The following is a 17653-nucleotide window of genomic DNA, read 5'->3' as shown; positions in this document are numbered from 1 at the left end:
GGACATGTTACAGGATTTAGGGTACCTACCTCTCTTGTTTGCTGGGTCCACAGAAAGCAAGGAGAAAAGAGAGAGAGATGGGGGTGGTTATGAGCACAGACGTCCTCTAGCCTCCCGCAGAACCATAACCATCCGACTCGCTGGATCATCGCTGACCCCTGGCCTGCGGTTCACTCCGATTCACGCAGTGGCATTTGAAACCCTGGACAGGACCACGTGCTGATCTCCCTGGCTCTTACAATCTTTAAGCAGGTTCCTGGGGATTCCCTGATGACAGGGCTTCTTAAAGAGAGTCAGGGGGTGAAAAGGAGAGGCGGCAGCATTGCAGCATGGGCCACGGGGCGTGTCTGCTGTTTGGCTCTTTAACCGGAGCAGCCTGGCTCCGGGCGGGACGTCTGAAAGAAGTGGCAGGGTCGTGTCCAATGGCAGCGCGGCCTCCCGGTGAGTGACAGCTGCGCTCTTTAGCGAGCGACGCGGGGGCGTGTGTGGCGCTGAGGGTCCCCAGGCTGCCGGGTTGGGGACTCACTGACCGTGCGAGCGCGCAGCCTCATCTAACGAAACGCGGTGACATTCACAGGAGAGAAATCGGCGGGAGGGGGGCCCCTCAAACGAGGTGCGAGAGAGAGCTAGCGCATCAGGCACTCTACGCCACATCACCTTCACACCGACGTGCGGGGAAGTGATTAGGCAGCCTGCAAAAAAAGCCACTTTGAGGTGTAAGACAAATTCAATCCTAGATTTTGTAGGAACCTGTAGGAACTGATTGACGTGTGTGTGTGTGTGTGTGTGTGTGCGCATAGTCAACTAAACACTGCACAAGCAGCTCACTGTTCAAATTCCTATTGATCTCCGTCAGTCTTGCAATTGACTGCAGGCTCCAATCAGGCATGCCAAACAGGAACTGTAAGGTTAACTACTGATCGTTTGCTAGGGGACAGTCCGGTTTATGTCCTTTAATGAGGGGCGGTACAGCACAGGTGCAGGAGCCCTGGGTATTCTCAAAGCTGACGGAGGGCAGAGAGGGGGTGTGTACGGGGGGTGTAAACGCGCCGTAGTAGCAGCTCGATGGGATCACGCCGTCTGAGCTCCCTCCTCGTCTCAACGCCGCGGCGACCGGCACTTCCTGCTCTGGCACGCGGCGATGCCGCCGTCCTGCTGCTCGTGAGTTGCGGGTGGGGGGGGGCGTCGAATTGTGAGGGTGTTTTAGCGGCGTGGGGAGTGAATTGGGGGGTGGTGGAGATGAAGTCTCAGCCTTGCCTGGCCCAGGAAAGCCGCGCTGCTGAACGTAGCGTTAGCCTCATCGCAGTGCGAAGCGGTGCGCGCTTTCTTTCGCTGCCGGGGAAGGCTGCGGCCGCGCGTCAGGGTGACCTGCAGTGAAAGCGCTGCGTCGCTCAGAAGGTGCCTGCTGGGGCGGGGGGGGCGGGGCGGCTTGTTCGCTCGTGGCACCCAGGCGACGCCGCGCTGCAGACGCAGCATATGCCGTCTGCCGTGGAGCCGGCGTGGGGGCGGAGGTGGGCCGACGCCCTCGCATTCCTAATCAAGGACTAAAGGAGCGCTCTGTATGCGCGGGGCGAGGCGGGCAGGCTGCGTCGTGGGCCTGCATGCTAAGCGTGCGATGAAGAGGACGGAGCGCGCCGAGCCCTTTAATGTGAGCCTTCTGAGGCGCTGCACCTGGGGCGCGGGGAAGCCCGCGAACACGCCCGCGACAATCAATGCTAACAGGATTTAGCGCCGGCCGCACGGCGGGTCCCTGCTTAAAAACAGCACGCCAGCGGGGGGCGCCCGCGTCGGGCCAGCCAAACAGGACGCGGTCACCGGCCCGGGAGCTGGAGGAACGAGGGGCTGATGGTCCCGTTCACCAATAAGCTCTCTTCCACTTGCCGAAAAACTCAGATGGGGGTCCCCGATGAACCATCGAGGGGGGAGACGGGCGCCATTTCTCCCAAGGAGCACAGGCTTATTCTTATTCTAACTTGAAACTACAATTATTCTTATTCTAATATGAAACTACAATTTCATACCACAAAGCATTCTTCTCTTGTATTTCTTTTTTGACATAGCTGGAAATGTATTCATGCAGAAAGAAGGAAAAGGAAACACCTTTGCTTTGCACAGAGGCTCAATATTGGCTGTGCTGGCCTGGGGAGTTCTGGGGTAAGGCAGTACATTAACGGAGTCCCTGTGGAGGAACAGTGTGTATACAGGGGAGTCTTCTGCTAAGGGTTCTCTGCCACTTCATGGCTCCTTTTTCCAAGGAGCAGAAATCTATTTACCATACAACGGTAGAGGAAGCAAGGCAACACAGCCTGTAACGTTTCAAGGTTAAGGTTCAGTGGTGGAGCTTGGTGGACACACGCAGAAACGGGCATGGGGGAGGCCTCACCTCTTGAAGAGCAGGATGGCGATGACGATGATGATGATGAGGATGACGGCCAGCACGGGCCCCATCACCCACAGCATCTCGGGCTCCTCGATGGACGTGGCCGTGCTGCTGCTCACCTCCACCATGATGGGGTCCGAGTACGGGCTGGCCGCAAACGTCTTCTGCAGGGGAGGAGAGGGAGAGAGAGTGAGCACAAAGACATGTAGAGAGAGAGAGAGAGAAAGAGCGAGAGAGTGAGAGAGAGAGAGAGAGAGAGAGAGAGTGAGAGAGTGAGTGAGTGACGAAGACAGATAGAGAGAGAGAAAGAGATAGAGAGAGAGATAGAGAGAGAGATAGAGAGAGAGAGAGAGAGAGAGTGAGTGACGAAGACAGATAGAGAGAGAGATAGAGAGGGAGAGAGAGAGTGAGTGAGCGACGAAGACAGATAGAGAGAGAGATAGAGAGGGAGAGAGAGAGAGAGCGAGCGAGAGAGTAAGTGAGTGAGTGACAAAGACAGATAAAGAGAGGGAGGGAGGGAATGTGAATGTGCAGCACTAGCGGCAAGATGGCCTCCTGTGACAAAATGAGAGACAAACAATGAGGCACCTTCTCCATTATTCGTACTCTTAAGCCGGGCACCCACCGCACGCGTATCGACCGCGAGCGCACTACGCGCGTATTACGCGCGTAACTGAAGCGTAGTTGAAGTACTGTTATTACAACGGCAGCGGGCGACGTCGTCTCCACCAGATGCGAACGCGTCGCGTACCGGCTGCGAAGCTCGCGCGACACAAGCGAACTGAAGCGTAGTTTTTCGCTTCTGTTCTATTTTTTCGGCTTGTCGCGCGTCACGGTGGCCTGTTTATACACAGAAATATGCTCTAAAATGCTAGGTATACATGCTCTGATTTATATTTCATCCTTATATTACTGGGGGTGTGTCCCTAGTTACCTCCCAGATATTTTATAAGCAGCAAAAAAAAAAATATACAAGCCTTTTCGTTTTGTAAAAATAAATAAATAAATAACTGGAACCTGGGGAAAAGGCAAACTTAGTTTCGCTGTCTTATTTTGCGGAGGGGGTGGGGTAAATTTGAAAATACACCACAGAAAATCGTAGCCTATTGAATGACGTAGAAGTGAATGCACCGAGCAGCGGTTTGTTAACTCGAATGTTGGAAGGTAGTTTTTAACCAACCATTGCTCAGCCTATTTGACTTCTCCGATGTCTTCGTTCGCCGTGCTTTCAAAAAGGGCTTGTTAATAAAAATCAGATAATCCACAGAGCTTTAAAAAAATCAGATTATTTAGTGGTCTTGCCGATGAAAATGCACCTATTTTATAAATGAAGTTGTAAGCAAGCCTTTTTTGCACTTGTACTTCAAAGCTTCCGGTGTTCATGACGTTGTGGTGTTCAAAAGTTTAAACTGTTATCTTTTTGACGATGAACTGATTTTACTAAATATGATCATATAAATGTTTTGACGTGAATAACAAGACGACACGGGAATTCCCAATGGTTGATTATGGATTATTATTATTATTATTATTATTATTATGATCATTACATATTCTTCACAAAGTTGGCACGCTTGTTAACCAAGCAAATAAATTAATACCGTTTGAGATTGTTATGCAGGCTACGTTGCGATTTAAGTTTATGGTAATTCTTTAAAGCGTTTACTTTCTCACGTATTTACATATAAAAAAATATTAAGAAATATTACCAAATTAACAGAATGAAAAATGTCTCTCACTAAGTATTCACTTAACCCATAATCAAAAGTCCTGAACAAACGTGAAATACACGATGTAAGCCCACTGCAGACTGCGAGAGCTACTGGGAATATATAGCTTTTACGCAAGCCTTTGCGCGACACAAACGGAACCAGTGGAGACACCCTACGCGTCGCGTCGTGCTGCTTCGCCCTGCTGTTTACGCGACGCTTACGCGACGCGTGCGGTGGGTGCCCGGCGTTAGAAGCATTTGTTCTTATTACTGTCCTGATCAGTGTGTGTCATTTAACTAGTAGGTTGTCTGTAGGATTGGCTTTTTACATTATATATTTATTTTACTGCATTGTATTATTAAAAAATATGCCTTCTTTGTCAATTTTAATTGTTTCATTGAAAATTTCTTTGGACATATTGTTTAGAGAGAGAGAAAGAGAGAGAGAGAGAGAGAGAGAGAGAGAGAGAGAGAGAGAGAGAGAGAGAGAGAGAGAGAGAGAGAGAGAGAGAGAGAGAGAGAGAGAGAGAGAGAGAGAGATAAAAACAGAACTAAAGAGAGAGAACGTGTGACAGAGACAAAGCATGAGAGCCTGAATATGAGGCAGGTATCAGACTGATATGGCTGTGGAAATACAGACACACGATGAGGTGAAATCCCTGTGTTTAAAAGGAACTCAGAACTCAACACGTGAGACCGGGTGCTTGTCAGAGAGGGGAAAAAATTGTGAGGAGCGCAACGTACAAAGACTACAGCCTTTCAAAAATTTACACTCCGAAATAAAGATGGATGCTAGATGTTCGGACTATGCTGCTTTTCTCAATAACACCGCTCAAATGAAACATTTATGTAACATTATGGTAATGGGAATTGAATAATATATATGTCTTCGAACTCTGTGATCTACCACTGGTGAAATTCACTTTCATCTCCTCAAACCAGCCGTATCAAGGCCAGGGAGAGCGAGGGCTGCCCGTGTCAGCTGGGCTTCCTCAGAGAGGGGACAGAAGGCATTCTGGGAGCGGGCCCCGGGGGAGGGGAGGATACGCGGCGCACACCCGGAACTTTCCGAATCTTCCGTCTTCAAAGCAGCGCGATGGCAAACCCCCCCCCCACGCAACGCAGCCACCTAATCGCGTTAGCGACACTTTCCCAACCAGCAGCATCGCAGGCAGTGATAGGACGGGGGAGAGAGGGATGGAGAGATGAAGCCAATGACGAGGGAGGATGAGACGCAAAGAGACAGACAGAGAATGAGAGAAAGAGAGAGAGAGAGACCCCGACTCTGATAAATGTGGGCAGAAGTAAAGTAAAAAATGATATCCTCTTCATTAATGACCCCTCCCATGACAGAGCAGTGTTACAGAGCCAGGGCTGCTTCTAAGCTGCTGAATGAGATCTCCCAGCAGTCTCTGCTTCCAGCCCGCGGCCCGCCCTCGAGTCGCGCTGGGGAACGGAGAAGACCCGGCTCGACCCCGCCCCCTTTCCCCACGCAGCTCCCAGCATCCACCGGGGACGCGAGGCCGCCTCCCCCTCCGCCCCCCCGCACCCCGCCACATTAGCGATATGACGCCTATTCTTAAGATATTAATTGGGCAGATAGAGGAAGTGAAGTGGAACGGCTGCATGTGAGCGTGCTCACATGACGGGCTGATAAAGAGGCATGTGTGAGAGCGCGGCACAGCGGCCATGTCCGCCTGCTGATGCGTGTGAATTAGCTGCCATATTACAAATTAGCATGTGTGCGTATGTGCGTGTGTGTGTGTGCGTGGTACAGGTGCGCTTCAGTGCATTTGCGTGGGTGTGCATGTGCGTATGTTGGGACGGAGTGTGGCACAGTGGGTAAGGAACTGCGCTCGTAACCGAAAGGTCGCAGGTTCGAATCCCGGGTAAGGACACTGCCGTTGTACCCTTGAGCAAGGTACTTAACCTGCGTTGCTTCAGTATATATCCAGCTGTATAAATGGATACAATGTAAAGTGCTATGTAAAAAAAGTTGTGTAAGTCGCTCTGGATAAGAGCGTCTGCTAAATGCCTATAATGTAATGTAATGTAATGTATGTGTGTGTGGTACACGTGCGCTTCTGTGCATATGTGTGAGTGTGTACAGGTGTGTGGTGCTTGTGTGCGTGTGATCTTGTGCGTGTGCGCACTGTATGCGTGAGTGTGTATGTGCATGTGCGTGTGCGCAGTGTATGCGTGTGTGTATGTGCATGTGCGTGTGCGCAGTGTATGCGTGTGTGTGTATGTGCATGTGCGCAGTGTATGCGTGTGTGTGTATGTGCATGTGCGTGTGCGCAGTGTATGTGTGTGTGTATGTGTGTCAGCACATTAATGAGGGTGTTTGTGAATGCCCTGTGAACGCGTGCCAGTTGCTTGTGCTTGTGAACGAGCAGATTATTGAGCCCCTGGCACCCGGGAAGAAAAACAGTTCAAAGAAAAAAAGCAGAAAAACAAAGTTCATAATTGAGAAAGTGTTTAAAGACGGCCGGTAGGGTAGGGAACGCCCCACCTCAGTCCCAAATCGGCGGAGCTCGATCCCGGGGACACCCCGACACGAGCGGAGCGATTAGCCAGGCGTAATCGGGCCTCGGCCAACCCGCTCAGCCGCGCCGGCGCGCGGCCCTGCCCGGCCCTGGGGGGGCCTGGATTCTGTTAGCCGGAGCGACCGTAGCCTGCTCCTCACGCGTCGGGCCTGCGAGAGCGCTAACGTGCTAGCGGGGGCGAAACTCTGCGGGGAAGGGTGTTTTCGAGACACGCGGTTCAGTAGCTGGAGGTGGGCGCGAGGTCGTCACGGCGATACGCGGCCCTGGCGCCCGTGCGCACCTCCGCGGTTCCCGCTCGGCCCCCCCTTGGGGGGCTGGGAGGCGGGAAGGGGGGGGGGGACCGGGGCCCTTGTTAAAGAGTGATTGCAGTCGCACCTCTCCGACACGGCAGCGCCCAGGCAAAGCGGGAAAAAGCGCCTTTAAAAATTCATGGGGTAAACCTGGGTGATCAATTTGAATGGCGCTATCTGATGGAAACAACTCCCCGAGCGCATAATGCCTTTCCTGTCTCTGCAGACTGACAACGGAGTAATGCAGCTCTCAGGAAGGGGAGAGATAGAGACAGAGGGAGGGTGGGAGGGAGAGAGAGCGGGAGGGAGAGAAAAATGGAGAATAAGGAGAAGGCAAAGAGGATGCAGACCCAGAAAATGAACAACAGCATTATCTGCCCCGGGGCGATATCGCACGCGTTCAGACACCCAGCGGAGGCAGCGGTCACCCATGAGCACGCACGCCATCACGGAAAGGGCCTCTCCGCCACTGACCTCGCCCGCTTTCCCCTTCACAAACTTTTAATAACCAGGAGGGAGACAAATAAACAAAATGCACACATAAGATAACCGCAAAGGGAAATAAAAAACTAAAAACTGAAATAGACAATAATTCTGACTGTTCTGCCCTCTCGGCACACGAGGGCTCTGACAGCGGCGCACGTCTGCCCCCCCGGCCCGCGTCTCCAGAGCGCAGATGTTCCCGCTCTATCTGCGGGAAGCAGGACGGGGGCCGGAGGCTGCGGGTGAGCGCGCACGCTGACCGCTCTCTCCCTCTCCTCCCTCCCTCCCTCCCTCTCCTCCCTCTTCCTCCCTCCCTCCCTCCCTCCCTCCCTCTCCTCCGTGACATTCACACACACACCCATCATCCATCGTTCAGGTCGCACTTCTCCGGGGCTTGGGTGGGGGTTGCGTCGCTCGGGGGCCAGGCCGCACACGCACCGCAGGGACCAGCTCTTCGCTCCCCGCCGCTCGTCGGCTGTCCAGGCGCGTGTTAGGCAAAGGGAGGCGACCCCAACGGACCACACCCCCCGCAGCCCACCCGCAGGCCCCCCGCCGCCGCCGTCGCCGCGTACGGAAACTCATCAATTAGCCAACGCGTTTGCGGTACAGGGCGAGACACTCCTCGTTCCACGCAATCGTCGCGCGGGCGCAGAAGTCGGCGCGCTGATTCCGCCCAGTGGAGGCCCGCGGGGTTGAGGGTGGGAGGGGTTGCAGGATTCGCCTCCTCGCGCAACACTGCTGGGACAGTCGCTGCGACAGATGCGAATGCGGAGTAAGCGAGGGTCACACATTGAATGCCTGAGCCGGGAGGCCGGGGGGAGGGGAGCGATTAACGCGGGGGCTTCAGGGACGCTTAAACCCCGCCTCCGGGGAGCTCTGCCGCATCGGCTCCGCCTCCCCGTGGGCCAGGCCCGCCTACACCGGCACCGCAGGGACCAGACCTCCGGGGCTCCCCCAGCCGAATTAGGGAGCAGCGAGCATGACTGCCAAAGGCCCCACGCATGAATATGTATAAAGCAGCGAGTGAAGGCCCCTCCCTTATAACTGACTCTTACACCCCCCCCCACACGCACGCACGCACGCACGCACATTTACTTTCATTCAGACTCTCGCCAGAGCGCTGTTTTTGATCGCGGGTTGTTTGAGCAGAGGGCGTACGTGACGTTTGCTCGTTCGTTAGCCGGCTCGTCCGCCGGCGGGGCCGCGAGGAATGTCGTGTCAGCGCTGATTTCCGCGGCCGAGCGGGAGGCCCCGCCCCGCCGCCCGTCTGAGGCCGATTTCCTGAGAGAGAGACGGGCTGCCCAGGCACCGCCATCCTGCGCGCAAACACTGACCTGGGATCAGTCTCGCCTTTCTGCACAAAGATTAGCTGGGACCCTGGCGCTCAGTACTAGACTGAGGGGTCACACACTATTTTATGCCCATTATTTTCGAGTTTGAGTCAGGAAACCTCGATCATTTTCGACCGCTTTGCTGTCCTGCTCTAGACACCCACATGCGCGATTTTTGAAGCGCATCAGTCTTAAATTATTTGACAAACGCAGTGTAGTTTGAAGGGCTTTCAAGCGCGGCCATTAGGTCACGTGACTCGAGTGAGCGGCGCGAGCGAATAAAACCCAGATCAGCCGGTTCAGTCTGGGATTACGGGCGGGATTATTGGCGGGATTAGCTGACCCTGGATCAGCGTCCGGGGGCCGCGTCCGAGCGAGTGAATGTGGAAGAGCGATAAGGGGATGGGGGGGGGGGCGCCGGAGAGGTACGGACCTGCTTCTCGCCGCCGGTGGCAGAGTCCTGGTCCTGGTCCAGGGCGGCCAGGACGAAGCAGAGGTACTCGTGCTGGCTGGGCAGGGGCTTGTTGTAGAAGCCGTTGTACTTCTTCTCGTCGCCCAGGGTGAAGGTGTCGGGCAGGGAGGCCAGCCTGGCGGCGATGTACGGCTTCGGGGGGTCCGCCTGGCGCCGCCTCCGCCGCCTCAGGTCCGGGTGGCCGCTGGCCTCCAGGAGCTGCCGCGGAGAGAAGGGCGGGAAGGGTCACACGCGCTGCCGCAGAGGCTAGCACACCTACAGGCAATTACCACAGCCTCCGTACCGCCGCCCAAAACAGAGTTTATTAGCAGCACTTTGTCTTTGGGAACCCGTCAGGGTTACACATTAGATGCACTCAGACGCGCCCCAAAAGAAGAAAAACAAACAATTACCCAGACGCGTACAAACAAACAAGACAAAACGGAGCCATTTCTTCTTCAGGTGAAATAAACCTCACTGTTTCACAACCGCTTTTAATGACTTGAGTAACGACACGCGCAGAAGCACACCCCAGCAGGAGGCGCCGCTCGGCGCCGTGTCTCACACCGGATCTAGACTCCGCTTTTCCTCCTAATTGGGGCAGGTTCATCTTCCGGCTCACAGCACCCGGGCCGCGCGGTTCCCAGGTATTCGCCAGATTAGGGGGCGCTGCGCATGGCGAGAGAGAATCCCCCGCGAACGAGCAGGTGCGCCGTTTAACCCCGCGCGGCCAGCACGCGGGACAGAGGAGAGGTTCCCCCCAAAACCGCAGAGAGGGGGGAGACCCAGCGTAGAGAGGCTGCGGGTGCCCCCCCGGTGACCCCCCCCCCCCCCCCTGCTCGGTCATGCTTTGCTGGAGTCCCAGGTGCTGGTGAAGCCAAGGCCTTATTAATTCATCATGTGTGAGGGGAGGCGGCGCGCTCATTCATCACAGTTTGGCCGTACGGGGGCTGCTGGATGGGCTTCACACTCTCGCTTCATCAGTATTTCTCATACGGCTGATGCTCCGGGTTTCAGGAGGAATACTGGCAGATGCACACAGGCACACACACAACCACACACAGTACAGACACACACACACACACACATACTGCACACACAGACACACACACACACCACACACAACACACACACACACACACAACACATGCACGTACGTGCAGATGCACACACACACACACACACACACACACACATGCACGTACATGCAGATACACACAAACACACACACACACATACACGCCACACACCAAACATCACACACACACACACACACACAAACACACACACAAACAAAACCCTGCCAGATAAGCCTCTGGACACATTAATTTTACATATTTGGAACACTTGATATTTGTTCAGGTTTGGCACCATTTTCTGCACACTGCAGGTACTGTGAGGGAAAACTCCTGAGAAAGCACGCTCAATATTGCAACAGAAAATGCTGAGTGCTTCTAAAAGGCTCTTTAGCCCTGCTCAGGATTCAGAACGCCCGGGAACGCTCGAGAGAAGTCACCACCTAATACGAAACGCAGCGGGCACATCCAAATAAGCTCACCTTCGGCGCAGAACTTAGCGAACCGCTAGAACTACAGACACAGCTTCACTAAACAGAATACATTTACCTCCCTGTTTTATCTAAAGTTTTCAGCGTTGTTTGACTGTCATTTTGAATAGAATTTCACTCGGGGAGAAGAAGAGTAACATTAACATGAGGCTGTCTGCATGGAGCCTGGCCTCTTCTGTGCCCTAAAGCATTCACCACAGAGCTGTGTTGGACCCCTAATGCAGCACAAAGAAAGGCACTCACCTCATCCAGCTCCATCTCATCGGGGTTCTCCCACCTTCGGGAAAAGCCTTGTGGGACCGGCACCACCACGATGTAGTACCACCTGCAGAGGGGTATGAGGAGCGTCGTCATCGCCTGCTTTAAAGACACAGCGCTGCCGCTGGCCTCTAAATGGGGCATGCCGCTGTCTGCCTTGCTTCTTTTTAGGCTGAACTGTTACAACTTCAGGCACAGATTTGCCACAAACAGCCATGAAGAGCACTTGAAAACATGCTGTCAATTTATTTATTTTTTTTGACACAAATCAGACTCAAGAACCCAAGCAATGCTGTGCACTGATACTTTTCCAATCCCAATCTTTTTCTTAAGGAATAAAATAAAATAAAAAATAAAAAAACCTAGGCTTTCCACCAATCAGAAAACTGCTTTCAGCTCTGTCTGCAGTGACCCCTGGGAAAATGAGTTTGAGACTGGGCTTTTTTATACATGCCTAGGTTGTAATTTTAATAACAAAGAAATGTGTTAAGAGGTCGATTGCATTGCCACAAATTTGCATTAGCTTTTCTGCTAACTCATGCTGGCTCCCAAGTCACCTCTTAATGCAGTCCAATGAGTAGGTGCTCCTTGGTGAAATATAAATTTGAAAACGCAATTTTATTCCTCTGTTGCAGAAAGACCTCCATTTATAAAAGCACAGCATGTGAAACTGCAGTTTAAATACGAGCCTCTTAACCTTTATTAGCGATTTACCGCTGCGATTTTAAGCCGGGGCTAAAACAGGACCGGTGGCCTTGGCCGCGACGGTCACAGCACCGCGGTAAAAAAACAGGCCAGGGGTTCGGCGGGAGAAGGGCCACCCAGGAGCCCCCGGGACGGGGACCCGGATCAGAGCGCGAGCCACGCCGGGAGGCTGAGGAGCGGAGCGCCGGCAGGCCCCGCAGGACCGCCGCAGGGGTCGCTCCCCGAGCCAAACCACACAGCGGCACAGGTAAGGGCTGAACTCCAGACATCCGAGCGGAGCCGGAGGGGAGCGCACGTTTCCGCCGCACCCCGCGGAACGGCTCGACGCCAGGCTGCAAGGTCGCCTCAGCTCATTTTATTTTTAGTCTGCCATAACTCAGGAGCTGGGCCGGGGCCGGGGCCAGCTCAGCACTTTCTCCTGCTTCTACTCCGCTTGATTTTCTCACTCTACGGCTAGTCTTCCTCACCTCCCTTCCCCTGAACGTCACTACTTTGGACAGAGCTGTATGCTATCTCACACCTCGTTTTGAGGGCCCTTGTGTTCTATAAAGGCGCTGAAGGACTGAAGCGCATTACCGTTAGCGGCGGCGGCGGTGCTAGCGCCGTACCTGACCGGGGCCTGGGTCTGCACTTTGGGCAGGTTGATGGTGCGGCGGCCGCCCTCGCCCGGCTCGCGGCCGTACAGGACGGGCTTGGTGGTGAGCACGTCGGGCGCGGTGCGGATGGACACCTGCTGCTGCAGGCCGCCCGCGCTGTTGCCGCGGCTCTGCAGGACGAAGGAGTACTCGGTGTCCGGCTGCAGCTTGGTGATCAGCTTCCTCTTCAGGTTCCCCGCCACCTCCACGCTCTGCTGGTTGTACAGGATCTGCGGGGGGGGAGGGGCGGCGGTTACACGCTCACGTTCTCTAGAACCGCCACCGGAGGCGCTCGCGTGCTCACCCGCTAAAAAGCTAAAAAATATCTGCTGCACCAGTGCAAATATCTCAAAAGCAATTAAGCAAACCCCCCTGTGACTTAAGAGTACACACCAACAGAAACAAATATAACCCAGGTCAAAACAGTGCACAACTTCATAAAAAATATGGATGTGGAAAATCCACATAACCTTGCATGGCCACAATTCTGAGGTCTGTGAAAGATGCATTATGGGTAGAAACAGGTACATTTCTGCATTACTTTTTAAACACTAACAGTGAGGAAAGCAATTTAGTTTTCCCCAGGAAACAAACAAAAAGTATATATGTAAGCGAGAGCCGTTTCTGCGTCTTTCAAACAATTCAGCTCGGTCATTGCTGTAATTTGATTATGATTATGGATTATAGAAAAGCCAAGCAAACTTCTGTTCAAACGGATGATGAAGCCAATTAAAGGCTTAGCCAAGTGCTTCTCCACGATGAGCTAATTGCCTGGTTCATGCAATAGAGAAGTCCTTAAACAGAGAGATTATCTGCAGAAGGAGCTATTAAAAATCAACTGCGGGAAATAAAACGCCAGCAGATGCCATCCTTCCACCCTCATTAAAATTCCCAACCTGGCTCGCCGCTCAAGTGGCTGTCCCCGTACTTTACGGAAGCGCCTGAAGGGGAACCGCGAGGCGGGCGGGCGGGCGCCCCTTTCCCCAAAACTCCAGCCTCCCCTTCTCCGGCGGTAACATTAGCGCCTTTTTCCGCTCCGTACCGGCGTGCGACGGAGCCGGGTTTTCCGACGGGGCTCTTACCTTGAAGGGCGCCTGGGACTTGTAGTTCTCGGGCACCTCCCAGGTGAGCAGGACGGACGTCTTCATCACGGCCTTCACGCCGAAGCTGGTGGCAAACGCTGAGGGGGGGGGGGGGGAGGGAAACGCGTTTTAATTGGCCGAGCCGTGCTCCGGGACTCTCGGGGACGACGGGTCGGGGCGACACCCGGAGTCCGGGACCCCGACGCTGGTTACGCCGCCGGCGTTTCCAGGAAGTTATCATCTTTGAGCAGAGCGCCGAGCCGCTCCCAGAGTGTCGAATTATCCGTCCAATTTCCCCCGGATCAATCTCCGGATCCCGCGCTCTCTCCCGTATTTTCTCAGAAATACAATTCGCCATTATGCTCCGAGAGACGAGGCCCAAAATGCAGGCCTATCTTTATAATACGGCAATAAATCGTGAAAGCTCAAAACGAATCCAGCTGAGAACATAAGGAAAACTGCGGTTTAAAATGCACCACAACTCAGTATCCATCCAAATAATGGCATGCAGTCTGATAAAATGATGTTCACACACAAGCGAGCACAATAGCATCGTAAAAGCAACTTAAACAGGGGCGCATGTAGGCCTATATAAAAACACCACATGACATTAGTTGAATTACACCCCCCCTCCCCCCTAAAAAATAAAATAAAATAAAAAATAGAAAAAATCTAACACTTTTTGTGTTAGGAAGCAAACTGAAACTATACCATCTGGTTTGATGTGAATCTGTACCAGAGAATGGATATGATAGGTCTGAAATGACTCCATACCACTGTTTCAGTTTAAAGCCGGCTCCAAACCATTTCTCACAAGCTGTACATCTGCTCTGCTTCGCCCGGGAACCATCTGCTCCGACTAGCTTCCTAACCCAACTGCTATGTATGTGTGTGTGTGCATATATGCATGTGTGTGTGCGCCTATGTGTGTGCGTCTGTGCATATACGCATGTGTGTGTGCGCCTATGTGGGTGCGTATGTGCATGTACACATATGTGTGTGTGCATATGTGGGTGGGCGTGCGTTTGTGCGAGCACGTGCATGCGTATGGGTGTCTGTGTGTGCAGATGTGTGTATGCATGTGTGTGCGTGCGTATGTGTGCGCGCGTGTCTGTGCGTATGTACGTGTGATTGTGTGCATGTGTATGTGTGTGTGTACGTGTGTGTGCGTATGTGCATGTGTGTGTGTGCGTGCGTGCGTATGTGTACTTGTGTGTGTGTGTGTGTGTGTGTGTGTATGTGTGTGTTTGTGTGTATGTGTAAGTGCGTGCATATGTTCATGCGTGTGTGTGTGCATGTGTGTGTGTGTGTGTAAGTGTGTGTGTGTGTGTGTGTGTATGTGTGCGTGTGTGTGTTTGTGTGTGTATGTGTGCGTGTGTGTTTGTGTGTGTATGTGTGCATGTGTGTGTTTGTGTGTAAGTGTGTGTGTGTATGTGTGTGTGTGTGTTTGTGTGCATGTGTGTAGTGTGTGTGTGTGTGTATGTGTAAGTGTGTGTGTGTATGTGTGCGTGTGTATATGTGTAAGCGCGTGCGTGAGCAGAGAGGTGGCCAGCGCTCACCAGGGGAGATGGACATGGTCCTGCTCTGGATGCTGGGGCTGATGGGGCCTCCGCCCTTGCTGGTGAAGGCGCGCACGCGGATGTCGTAGGTGGTGTCGGGCCGCAGGCCCTGGATGGTCGTGTGCGTGTCGGCGGTGGCGTTGGTGCTGTTCTGCTGGCTGTTGATGTCGCGGTACACCACCAGGTAGCGCAGGATGCGCCCGTTGCGCTCGGCCAGCAGCGGCGGGTCCCAGGCCAGCTTGGTGCTGGACGTGGTCAGGCCCACCACGCGCAGGTTCTGCGGGAAGCCCGACGGCGGCTCGTCCGCCGTCACAATCTCCTTCACGTGCTCCTCGCCGTTGCCCGCCCGGTTCTTGGCGCACAGCCGGAAGACGTAGGCGGCGCCCCTGTGCAGGCCCGTGACGGTGAAGTGGTCGTCGGTCTTCTTCAGGTCCCGGACGGTGTAGGCCTCCTCCCCGTCCCGCCGGTACTGCAGCTGGAAGCCCACCAGCTCGCCCACCATGTCCTTGGGCGGCTGCCACTGGATGAGCGCCGTGTTCTCCGTGGTGGTGCTGATCATCATGGTGGGCTTGCCGGGGACTGAGGGGGCAGAGAGAGGCGGGACAGGTTCAGAGAGGCGCACTAGGGGTGGAAACCGCAGGCTTCACCGCAACAGGATGCCATTTCAATTCCTGAGGCAATGGTTCGATATTTGGCAATATCACAATTCTCGCTACGATACAATATGAACCGGCATAGCAAGAAACAAACGATATATATGATCCAGCTAACACAATTCAACAAATTACACATACACCCAAAATGAAGAGTGCAAAAGCTTACTGACGTCACTTTTAACAGAAGGAAAAACAACACTAGCGCGATTGACGATGAGTCGGAAACGTAAACAATGACGTAGCTAAAGAGAGTTTTTTTATATGTGACCTCCACGTCAGCGCTGCACAAATATAATAAATATATAAATGACTCGTGCCGGCCAATGAGGCTTCATCTGCCCCCCTAGGACTGAGCCCTGGTGACAGTTCTGTCCCCCATCTTAACCCTGAGCTCTCCTCCTGGTGACTCTCCAGCAGCACCTCTGAGGAAAGTCACCCTGTTCTCCCCCTCTTGCGGGGGGTTCCAAATACCCGCTCACGGGCAAACGGAGCGGGCTCAGCGACGCCCCCGTGGACACGCCCTTACCCGCGCCGGTGGTGGTGATGACCTTGGCCTTGCTGCGGGCGCCATCCCCCTTGGTGGTGTAGGCCGCCACGGTGACGGAGTACGTGGTCTCGGCGGGGAGCCCCGTGATGATGGCCTCCTGGGGACACAGAGCGCCGCGGGCGGGGGGGACATAATCACAAAGGGGGGCTCGGGACGGACGCCGCCCGGCTGTCCTGTCAGCCGGAGCCCCAGTCACGACGCTAGCCCTTCAGACATGCACCACACGCCGCAACGCAACGCACCTCCAGCAGTCAAAGCCATCGGAGTTTCAGCTCTGAGACCTCTCCTCCTCTAGCATCTCTTTTTTTTTTGGGGGTGGACAAAAAAAGCGAATGGGGTGAAAATGAAACCCCGATGGCTTTAACTGAGAAAACTCCGGAGGCTTTTCCCACCACAAAAGTCAGGCGCTTAACACACAAGCACAAACAGGTCAACAAAAATAAAATGCAACGAAAAAAAAAAAATAAATAAATAAAGGAGTGAATGAAAAAGCAGCACCATTCATGTCAGTGTCCGTGCCAGAGATGTGCCAGACCCGCTCTAGCCCAGAGGACATTTGAGATCTCTGTTGAGAGCTGTGATTGGTCACAGACCCTCCCCCGTGGGAACGCTGGCCGAAGCCAGGCCGGGTCCGTCACTCAACCAGCACCAGCTCGCCCACGAGAGGCGGAGCGGAGGATGGAAACTTCCGGACCCCGGCGCCGGAGCCGCGGTAGTGACGCGGTCGGCCCCGGGAGGAGGGAGGAGGCGCGTAACCTCGTTCATTGCGCCGCGTACGCGCTTCCCCCCATACTCCCAGCGTGCGCGAGCGCTCTCCTCCGGCACCTTCAGAAAGCGCTCTGAGCTTCAGCGCCGTCCTTACAGACGTTATTACGGGCTCCCCGCCGAGGACCTCAGGAGAGGAACCGTTTGGCCCAATGTACCCGAGGGGCGGCGCGGACGCACGCGCGGCACGGCGGGGTCTTTAAGGAAGCCGCTCCGGAGGTCCTCCGAGCGCTCGGCGGCGAGCGGCCACGACCCGGATCAATCGCTGAGCTTTAAGCGTTCACCGCCGATGGATTCCCTTCGCCGGCCGCGCGATAAATCTTTTACTTCATCAGCTGCCGGGGAATCGATGGCTTCTAATTACTCTCGGCCGGGAATTCCACTGACAAGAATGGTGGTCTGCTGCGAGCAATCAAATGAACTAACGTTGAATGAAATAATAAATAAAAAAACAATAAAAATGAAAGAATAAAAAAAAAAAAAAGATTTACAAAAAGGCTGCACCACCAAACATGTTAATATTGGACACTGGAGAGCATTTTGTTTTCAGAGAGGCAACACATCTCCGTTAAAGCATTTTGTTTAGGCCCATCTGCAACAACAACAGCCTGTTGAACAGGGAGCTACCTCCTTATCATTAAAAAGGTGCATAAAACCCCCCAAAAACAACAACCAAAGCAAGTGGCG

At 53.9% G+C, this 17653-nt stretch overlaps 1 protein-coding gene across 19 annotated transcripts in view; it reads right to left on the bottom strand.

Annotated features, from left to right (window-relative positions):
• ptprfb (protein tyrosine phosphatase receptor type Fb) overlaps positions 1 to 17653 on the bottom strand; it is a 209010-nt gene that overhangs the window by 27569 nt on the left and 163788 nt on the right. For all 19 annotated transcript variants that reach the window (XM_064338059.1, XM_064338058.1, XM_064338062.1 and 16 more), the window contains 7 exons: positions 16181 to 16298; positions 14999 to 15577; positions 13440 to 13537; positions 12331 to 12587; positions 11003 to 11084; positions 9175 to 9411; positions 2384 to 2544 (listed from right to left, as the gene is read on the bottom strand). In XM_064338059.1, the coding sequence (XP_064194129.1) occupies positions 2384 to 2544; positions 9175 to 9411; positions 11003 to 11084; positions 12331 to 12587; positions 13440 to 13537; positions 14999 to 15577; positions 16181 to 16298 (1532 nt within the window). The remainder of the gene's footprint in view (positions 1 to 2383; positions 2545 to 9174; positions 9412 to 11002; positions 11085 to 12330; positions 12588 to 13439; positions 13538 to 14998; positions 15578 to 16180; positions 16299 to 17653) is intronic.

Source organism: Anguilla rostrata, chromosome 6 (genome assembly GCF_018555375.3).
Source record: "Anguilla rostrata isolate EN2019 chromosome 6, ASM1855537v3, whole genome shotgun sequence".
Classification (NCBI taxonomy): domain Eukaryota; kingdom Metazoa; phylum Chordata; class Actinopteri; order Anguilliformes; family Anguillidae; genus Anguilla; species Anguilla rostrata.
Note: the sequence above shows the minus strand (reverse complement) of the source record. Positions and strands in the feature narration are given on the sequence as shown.